General features: G+C 49.3%; 1 protein-coding gene across 1 annotated transcript in view; it reads left to right on the top strand.

The window, feature by feature from the left end:
- The first annotated feature begins 1,256 nt into the window (after window positions 1–1,256).
- Window positions 1,257–10,102, top strand: part of HJURP (Holliday junction recognition protein) — a 20,717-nt gene continuing 11,871 nt past the window's right edge. The window contains 5 exon segments of the mRNA XM_007472261.1: window positions 1,257–1,361; window positions 1,571–1,637; window positions 4,077–4,132; window positions 7,491–7,584; window positions 9,840–9,904. Of these exon segments, the coding sequence (XP_007472323.1) occupies window positions 1,266–1,361; window positions 1,571–1,637; window positions 4,077–4,132; window positions 7,491–7,584; window positions 9,840–9,904 (378 nt within the window). The 5' untranslated portion in view covers window positions 1,257–1,265.

Here is a 10,102-nt window from a genome sequence, read left to right as displayed (position 1 = left end):
TTACAGGTGGGATTCTCCAGGGAGCAGACAGGGGGACGGAGTTACCATGCAGGATGTTTATATTAGGGAATGCCCTTCAGATCGGCAGCTGTGAAAGGAAGGGATAGACTGGGTGCCCATTAGATTGTCCTTCATTGGCTGAAATGGCCAGGGCTTCAGGTTCCCACCTGGATCTGTCGTTGGATTTGGGCCGCCCTGGGATTGCAGGATCGTGGGTGAGGAGCTCTCTACAACTGAGGCAAGCCTTGAAGAGGCCGACAGCAGAAGGCGCCGGGGGAGAAGCCCTCCCGGCAGCTGCAGCCTGAGGGTGGCCTGGGAATTAGGCAGCATCTCTGTGTCCATCACAATATATTTCCTACATGAGCCCCGATGTTCTAACACCCCCTTCTCCCCTAATTTCCGCTGGATCGCATGATAGGATTTGGGGTGCGGGCTGAGAGGAAGTGAAGAGCCCCATCTAAGGGTCCTAATCATGCTCAGTTATACTCATTTTTTATCACACATTGTGGTAACCGCACAAGCACATAAATACGGCTCAGTGATGATGCTGAATCATCCATTCTCTAGAGAAAATATTACAAAATTAATACCAATGGAGCCGAGTATGCAATAAAAATTATGTACGAAAAAGGTGTGCCAGGAGGTTAATAAAAATACCGTATTATATTTTCCTGGATTCAGTGACGTTTATCGTATTGCTCCTTTCTAAATGCATGTTCACTTTCCTGCCTCCTTCCGTATTCGTTATTCCGTGATGTCTTTCTCGGCTCTCCGCTCTCGTAACTGCGCGGAGACCAGAGGCGGCCTGGGCGACAAAGCCGGCCCGGGGCAGGGCTCAGGGCGACATTCAGGTGAGGGGCTGCCCCCCACCGGCGGCGAGTCCCAGCGCAAGTCACCTGGACATCTCCGGTGCACGACAGGGGAAATCATACTGTGTGGTCCTGTTGATTAACAAGCACTGGACGCGCGCAGGGAAGGTCACGCCATTGACCTCCCAGCGTTAGGCGGCGGATCCCCGCCTCCCCTTTCCGCTCAGTGCGCGCGCCCCAGGCAGGGCGGGGTCGGAAGCTCGGGCACGGATTGGCTGGGAGAAAGCTGCGCCAACCTGTTTGAAAGGCCCAATCGGCGCCCGGCCTTTCCGAGCCAGCCAATGGAAAACCGGAGGGGCGGGCCGGAAGGGTGGGAGTCGCTATTTGAACCGCGGCGCGGGGAGCAGTCCCCTGTTCGGCTTCCCGTCGAAGTAGGCATTTGGCAGTCCGCGCGCCATGGAGGGCGAGGTCCTGGGAGAGGATGCTCTGCTGCGGAAGCTCAGGGACAGCCGCCGCCGTTTCCAGAGGCGCATGCAGCAGCTGATAGAGAAGGTGCGGCTCCCCACGCTGGAGGGGAGGGGGAGCGGGACGGAAGGGGAAGGAGTAGGGGCGGGAGGAGGAGGCAGGGTTGGGGACTGGGGGGCAGAGACGGGGGTTCGGGACCCCCGAGACTTGCAGCCTCGCGCTGGCGCCTTCTCAGCCCGGGTCAGGGGTTCCCCTCGGTCCTCCGATCTGACGGGTTGCCCCTTCCTCTCCCGCAGTACAACCAGCCCTTCGAGGACGCCCCGGTGGTGCAGATGTCCACGCTGACCTACGAGACGCCCCAGGGTACGAGTCAGCCCCCCTTTCTGAATATTTACGGTTAAGGGTGTAACTAGAATAGTGTCCTACTAGAGTTTGAAATGCTGTCCCTGCTCTCTTGAAAATAAACCTTGTTCACCTAGTAGATACTAAACCGTCACTAGTTCCCTTGAACCTATAAATTACTTAAATTACTTATTTCCAACAGAATTACTTATTAAGACAGAATTCTGATGACACATAGATGCATCCTCATTAAAAATGTCCCCGCCTGGGTTGGCATCCCTGCTGGCTGTTTAATAGCCATGTCAGCTTGGGCCCATTGCTTTAGCCAGGCTGTGGCTCAGTTTCTTCACCTGTAAAATGGAAAGATGATGACAATAATATTTACTTGGCGTGGAGATTGTGACAGTTACAGAAGATGAAGCTCTTGGAACAGTGCCTGGCACTAGTAAACACTCGTGTTGACTGTTATTTGACCTGTTTGATTTGAGGTTCTGAGTACTTTGGAATTTGACCTGAATCTAAGGAGAAGGACCCATTCTGTTTAATGGTTGATGCTGCAAACTGACTTAAATCTCATGGATTCTCTTTGGTAAATAGCTGGAGAAAGTTTGCACTGGGTGAGGTCAGTGCCTGCCATTCAGCCTCATTCCAGCTCAGTACTACCTACTAATGAAAGTGAATCTCAGACCCGGTTCTGCTGTGCACCGGACAGACAGACACAAAACAGTTTGTAATTAAATGAAATCCTAGCTCTGCTTTTTCAGCTGGCCTAGCCATACCCTGGGTGAAAAATTTATTCAGGCAGAAGCTAAGGTATTCCAATAGTAGGTTTCTGTTACTCTGGCCTCTGTCAGGTGGTGACAAGTCTAACCCGAATGCAGGACTCAGGAGTGTGTAGAAATTCCTAAGGGTGCTGTCAGCGGGCTTCACAGTGTTCTCATGGCCTGTTCATGCAAGGATGGGCAGTGTCTGGAATGTTTTGGTCAGTTCACATATCTTGAACACCATTAATTTCACCAGTGAAAACACATTTCAGACTCCAGTTTGATGAGAACAGTAGTCAAGCATCAAACACTTTAGCATGTGGAAGACCTCCTGAAGAGCTTGTTGAAACAGATTCCTGGGGCCACTGACAGCAATGCTGGATGTGGATTCAGTGGGTCTGTGTTCCAACAAATTTCTAGCTGATGGGAGTGCAGCTCCCTAGACCTGTAGCTTGCCCTGGAGAGGCACTCAGTTAGGGAGTGGCCTTTTTGATTAAATGCTAGCTGGCCACTCTTACAGGGTGAATTCCTGCAATTTAAGGCAAAACCATAGGGGGTAGATGGGAGCTAACAACCACACTGATTATGGTGAAGACAGCAGGTGAGTAATAGTCATTCACATGTTGACAGCTAAGCATATGCCTGTGCTTCTAAGAGTCTCAGGTTTCTCAACACCCTGCGAGGTGGGTACTGTTAGAATCATCAGTGTTTCATAGCAGAGGATACAGCAGAGAGAAGTTAAGGGACTTGCCTGTGGCACTTAGCCAAAGTGACAAAGCTTTGGTTTGACTCCAAGCGCCTCTGTTCAAGCGTCACTCTGTTCTGGAAAGGCCACACAGCTCAGTGGTCAGGACCCCAGAGAGTCACTCCCCTGGGTTCACAGCCTGGCCTCACCACATGGGCAAATGGCCTGGGCTGGTTTTTTCACCTTCTCCTTGCCTCTGTCCCCATCTGTACAGTGAACTTGGTGAGTATCTATCCGAAAGGAATTAAGAGTACCATACGAGTTATATGTCAGTGAGTTGTAAATGAGGTGTACTTGGAAAGGGATAGACTGGAGCCTGGAAGAGTGAGCAACGTGTAATGATTGCTGCTGTTACCATCATCAACAACCATCTCAAGCCTCGCAACCCCATGATTGAATTTACCTGGGAGCCAACGGAGGTTTAGGGAGAGATTGAGTATCTTGCCCAGATTCTGCTAGCTAGTAAGTGCAGGACTCCAAAGCTCAGTGTTTACCCCCTGTGCCGAGGGCTTGCTCTGTAACGTGTACATTGTCCTGAGAAAGCACTTGCATGGTACATGGGGTAGAGAGGTTGCCCTTGAAAAGTGATCTCTCTCTCTGTAGTATATGGATTACTCTCAGTATATGTATTTTGAGGACAGTACTTGGCATACATATGTTCGTTGTTTCCACTTAATTTGTGGCTTAATGCTGGATTCAATGAGCTGCTTGCTGCCTACTAGGTAGGAGAGATTTTTGTTAATGACAGATTTTTGTCTAGTGTTGATTTTTGAAAAACCTTCAACCTCACAAAGATGAGAAACAACAGGATATCAGAAATATGGCTTGGTTATGTCTTGGTTATATTAGATCTTTCTGTTGCCTGTCACTTTGGTTTGCTTTGAATTCAGATTGAACAGAAACTCAGTGTTCATGATTACTTAAGTAGTCATTTTTATTTCTTTTCTTAAGGATTGCGAATCTGGGGAGGAAGATTAATAAAGGAAAGAAATACGGGACAAATCCAGGTATTCAATGTCAAATTTTATTGCCACCATGCCTTGCCGTGGAGGAAGGTTGATGTGAATAAAGGTGGAGATGAGCTGGAACTGCACCCAGGGGCCACTGCAGGGTGTCGTTCCACAGTTTTCTCACCCTAACTGCCCTGTTTTCTTGTGTGTAAGGATTTACTGAGACGCATGTCTTCTGTTGCTTGTCAAGTGCAGGTAGGAGCTTGTGATGCTTATGCCCCTTGCATCCCCCTGTGTTTCCCCTGCCATGGACCAAGGGGCTCTGACAACTGGAGCCCACCTGTAAGGTGGAGCCAGCTGGATAGACCTCCTCCATCCCCAGCTTCAGCCACAGCTACCAGCTTGCTTTGCCGGGTCCTTACAGGAAAGACCAAATCCAGGTCCTTCCGGGAAGGAAAAAGGCATCTTTCCCTCTTCTGAAAGGAGCAAGAGATTAGGGAGAGGGTGCCCTGTGCCGTTCACTACCTTTTAAAACCCAGGTGTGTTTTTCCCGAGTTTATCCATGGACACAGCAGCTATGTGATCTGTTACCTTCATGGGAGGGGCCTTGCTACTGTGAGACCCAGGGTGTCTTGTTTTTTTGTGGCAGTGACTTTTGTAAGGATGTCTGGTATCTTCTTAATCACCACTTCTCACCATGTGGTGCTTCCTCGTGGCCAGTTGGGGAGCCGGTGCCCAAGAATGAAAACATCAGCATTAGGGTTACATAACAATTAACAGCAAATCTAAAATCAAATTTCCTCCTGATTTGTTATTTTAACACATAATACATTTAGTCATAGAAATGTTAGAAATACATATAACTACTGAAAATTAACCTGACTTGTATATGCAGAGATAAGAGATAGTCACTAATAATAATAATATTTTAGTATACTGTGACACCTGAATATGTATTTATAAATACACATTTCTTTATCCCTTTTTCTTTTAAATACACTTTTTTTTACCCTCTTTTTTCCACTTAATACATATTGTGAAAACTCCTCTTTGTCATCTGTTGTATAATTCAATCTCCTTTTTAAAAATAAACCTGCTCTCTTATTGCTAGTCATTTAGCTATTTTCACTTTCCTTTATTATAAGTCAGGATCAGTGCTCTTTTCCTGCAAAAGTCTAGATCAGGGGTCCCCAACCCCTGGGCCATGGACCGTACAGGCCGCACAGCAGGAGGTGAGCGGCAGGCCAGCCAGCGAAGCTTCATCTGTATTTACAGCCGCTCCCCATCGCTCACATTACCGCCTGAGCTCTGCCTCCTGTCAGATCAACGGCAGCATTGGATTCTCATAGGAGCACAAACCCTACTGTGAACTGCACATGTGAGGATCTAGGTTGCGCACTCCTCATGAGAATCTAATGCCTGATGATCTGAGGTGGAGCTGTGGCGGTGATGCTAGCGCTGGTGAGCAGCTGCAAATCCAGATTCTCATTAGCAGAGAGGTTTGACGGCACAGAGACCATAATAAATCAGTTGCTTGCAGACTCATATCAAAACCCTATCAGTGAGTGACAAGTGACAATTAAGCTGCATCTTATGGAGTAGACTGGACATAAGCAACACACTTCAAGTGTCACTGTCTCCCATCACCCCCAGATGGGACCATCTAGTTGCAGGAAAACAAGCTCAGGGCTCCCACTGATTCTGCATTATGGTGAGTTGTATAATTATTTCATTGTATATTGCAACGTAATAATAGAAATAAAGTGCACGATAAATGTAATACACTTGAATCATCCCCAAACCGTCCCCCCACCCCCCAACCCTCCTGCCCCAGTCCATGGAAAAATTGTCTTCCACGAAACCGGTCCCTGGTGCCAAAAAGGTTGGGGACCGCCAGTCTACATGATAAATATTTTAGGCTTTGCTGCCCATGGGGTCTCTGCTGCAGCCACTCAGCTCTGCATGGTAAGGGGAAAGCAGCCAAGGACAATAGGTGAACAGACAGGTACAGCTATGTTCCAATAAAACTTTATTTATAAGACCCCTGTTATATACAGAGACAAAGAACCGTTCTTATCTCTCCCCAGTGCTGTCACCCCTGTTCAGTAAATGCCAAGAAGTGGGATCATTATGTCAAAGGATATGCATTCTTTAAATTATACATAATAATGGTACCCACTGATCAGCCAGTGCTTGAATGGTCTCGGTGGCAAAGTGTTCTCATCTGGACATTTATTTAATGTTTTTACTTAAAATTAGGAGGAGCCCTCCCTGGAATCTACGGAATTTTAAGCCCCTTTCCTGGGATTAGAAAACTGGGCGTGGTCTACAGCCTCACTCCAGTCACCACCTGCTGCCTGCCCCGTGGGCTGTGCATTGACTTAAGGGTTTGTCCTATCACATGGCCTGGGTTCTCCTTCTGACCCCAGAGCTGCCTGTAGTGCCGATTGGCTGCTTCCCCATGATTCTCAGGCCAAGTTCTGTGATGCCTCCAGACACAAAACAGCTCCAGACACTCTGCCCCATCCCAGCTCACCCAAAGCAAAGGTGGTGACATCCCCCAGGCAGGATTCACAGACACCTAGGAGATTATACCTGGGTGCTGCCCCGAAAGGGACAGGCCTCACCACGTTCTCACTCCTGTGCTTGCAAGGCTGGGGTGGTCCTAAAAATATTTTAGCCAATCTGGCATCTTGAATTCTCCAATTTCCCTAATGAGAGCCCATCCGTAGCATTCGTTATGGTTGTTAAGAGAGGCCAGTTGTGCAGATGAGGCTCTAGAGAGGGAAGCACGGCCTCCTTGGGGGCAGCCCACTGACTGCCCTGCGGGCTGAGTCCTGGTCAGGACAGCTGACCGCCCCGTGGCCAGAGCTCAGGTTGAAAGTGGCTCCCCAAGCCAGGGTCCCACCACATGCTGAGGCTTTTAAAGGAATTGTGGGTCTCGTGACATGGAGATAAATTCACCGTTAAGATAAAAAAGTCACAGAAAGTCCCCCAGGGGCCTCTTGAATTTCCGGATTCTACCTGAGGATCTGGTGACAGTTGTGTTCTGTTTCGTTTTGGCCTTGGCCCTGTGCTCGCCTCCAGGCCAGGGCGTCCTGGGCCTGTCCACTCGTGCCCCTGTTTCCCCGCTTTCCCTGCTCCATCACTTACCATCCAAGTGGTTTCTGGTTTCCAAGCAGCCCTTGGCACGGCCAGAGGAAGAAAGCTCTGTTCTTTTTCCAAGGGAAAGCTTATCTATCTGCTAGGAGTTTTGAGGCCTTTTGTACCATAATATTCTAGAAGAGAAGCCCCAGGAAACTTCCTGTTCTCTCATACACTAAAGGAAGAGGAAGGATTGTCGGTGTGTTACTTGACAGTGGCTTTGAAATGTGTTATGACCGAATCAAGCGTATCATATCTTATCGACTTCAAGGGCTCCCCGGTGAAGACGGAAGACAGGACAAATGGACCCCTGCAAGTCCCAGCTGGAGGTCACGAGCTTCCCTTGCCCTGCACACAAGTTGAGGGTGAGTGTCCTGGCACTAGAAAGCCAGGTCCGGAGGGACGTGGGTTTTTTGTCAGAACGTTTCAAGTCTAGATCCCTCACTCTGACCTTTTCCAAGGTGTATTTTAAAAACTAAAACATTTGAAAGTGCCCTGTTACTTCTTTCTAAGCTCTTCTAAGGAGCTGTCTCGCTCACCGTTACATTGTGGTACTTGACACATAAACGGTACTCGAATATTCTAGAATAATAAAGCCCTCACCCCCACCCACCCATTTTGTTTTGTTTTGACCTTTTGCCAAAAAAAAAAAAATTAATCTCAAGAATTTATTAGCAGTAAGACTTTGATGTGCCCTTGCGGGCTGGTGTCATGGACCACTAACTCCTACGCACCCTGTAGGCATCCTTTCTCCTGCTTCCTGTTCCCGCGGGGCCTCCTTTCCCTTCCTCAGGCTAGCTGTGCTGCTGAGCCCCTGGCCCAGTCTGTTTTCTCAGAAATCCACCCATCTTTCTTTCTTTCTGTCCCAGCCTCTCCCTCTACCCTGGGTACATCCCATCAGCTCTCATCTTGAACACACAGAACAGAATTCATATCTCCTGTCTCGGGCCCCTTTCTAGCTGCCTCCCCATGTTCACCTTCCCTTCACAACCCAGTCTGTACCAGTGGCCCATTTCACCACCTCTGGTGTTCTTGCCCCCGTGCACACCTCAGCTGGTCCCCTTCTGGCTTCTGGCTCCGGCTCAAAAGCACACCTTGTGGTGAGGCTCCCGGCGGCCCCGTGGCTGAATCCGGTTGGCATTCTTTGATTTTTATCCTGTTGTCCTCTCAGTAGCATTCAAAGCTTCTGGAAAGTCTGGCCGTGGCCTCAGTGCCCCTGAGCTCCCCGGGCTTTCTCCCTCCTCTCAGCCCCTCTATCGTCCCACCTCCCACCTTCACTGGTGCCCTTTCCCGAGAGTTAGGCATCTTTTTCCCTCACTCCAGTGGAACCCCCTGCCCAGACCCCCTCTGGGTGTGTTTATTGCCAGCGGCCTCTCTCCTTGAACTCTTTGTCTGCACTCTGCATATCTCAGCTCAAAAAGCCAACCCAACAGACCTGTCCTCAGGACAAGGCCACCACCATCTTCCCTGTAGAATGAGCCAGAAACCCAGCATCCTCTTGGCCTCAGCCCCTCCCTCTTCCTCATATCTGAGACAGCGCTGTCCCGTGCCTTTGCCACCACCGTCTCTCTTGCCCCTCTGCCCCATGCCTCCACGGTGCCAGCTCCTGTCTCCACCTGGCCTCCACCTCACTGACACCTTTAAACGTGCGAATCTGGTCACGTGGCTTCTCTGTTCAAAGCACTGCAATGGCTGCGCATTCCTCTGACAGTGAAAAGAATTCAGACCATGCCTGACCTGCCCACTGTCTTTTCGCTGCCCCCTGGAAGCCCCCTGGTCCCCAGATCAGAGCAGACTCCCACTTTTACCTGTGTTCTCCACACCTGGCTCTTCCCCTTGTGGCAGCTAAACAGCTAAGTAATTATAGACTTTGTAATTGTTCTTGAACACCCATGTCCTGTGGGACTGGCCTTTCTGCGGGCTTTGGCCGCCCTGCCCAGGCCCTTGCCCGCACTGGGCAGTCAGAAATATGGGTTGAGTCCTAAAGGGGAAACCAGTGGTCTTTCAGATCAGAGCTAGAAAGAACTTGATGGAGATGTTTACTCATGGGTGTTATTTGTTTACCGGTACCATCTGAATTTTAACTCCATAAAGCCTTGGGCCCATGAATTCCCTGCACTGCTTGAAATCAGTAGGAATAGTTCTTCTTGAACCGAACTGTCCAGTGTGGTGGCCACTAGCCACCTGTGACTATTCAGATTCATTGAAAATTAAGTGAAGTTTAAAATTCAGTTCCCTATAGTCTCACTACCCACATTGCACGTGTTCAACAGACACGTGTGGCTAGTGGCTGACATCCTGGACAGCAGCTGGGGGACCTTCCGCCATCACAGAAGGTTCTACTGGACAGTGCTGGCCTAGAGGGACTCAGCTTCCAGGATCAGAGGCCATGGAAAGAGCCAGAGGTGATACAGAAGTTGCTTTCCCGCGCCTCCCCGACTCTGGGCGTGTTCCTGTTTGATGGTTTCTCTGCATGGCGACAGATGGCCACGTCCCTATTAAAGGGGGAAGCAATAGGAGTTTTCACTGTAAGGTGTACTCAAGCAATGCAAAAACTATCCTTGAGAGAAAAATGCAAGCTTTCTTTAAAAATTCTGATGGAAATTTCCTTTGCTTTTAGATTCAGTAAGCAGTGATACTGAGACAACGTTATTCCAAGAAGATGTGGTTGCTGGTAACTTGATGGTAAGACCTGTCTTTTGTAATGAAGGTAGAGTTGAGGCTTGGGGACAAGTACACATTCTCATGACCTGCATCTTCCTGTAAGTCCCCTTCTGAGGCTCGCTCTTTGCCGACATCACCCCTCAAGTCTCTGTCCCCACGTTCAGATCCCCTAAGGCAGCAAGTCACCCCTTCTCGGTTCAGCCCGTACTCGCCCAGTTC

The sequence above is a fragment of the Lipotes vexillifer genome, unplaced genomic scaffold (assembly GCF_000442215.2).
Source record: "Lipotes vexillifer unplaced genomic scaffold, Lipotes_vexillifer_v1.1 scaffold1215, whole genome shotgun sequence".
Lineage (NCBI taxonomy): Eukaryota > Metazoa > Chordata > Mammalia > Artiodactyla > Lipotidae > Lipotes > Lipotes vexillifer.
The sequence above is the reverse complement of the archived record's forward strand: the minus strand, read 5'-3'. Positions and strand labels throughout refer to the sequence as shown.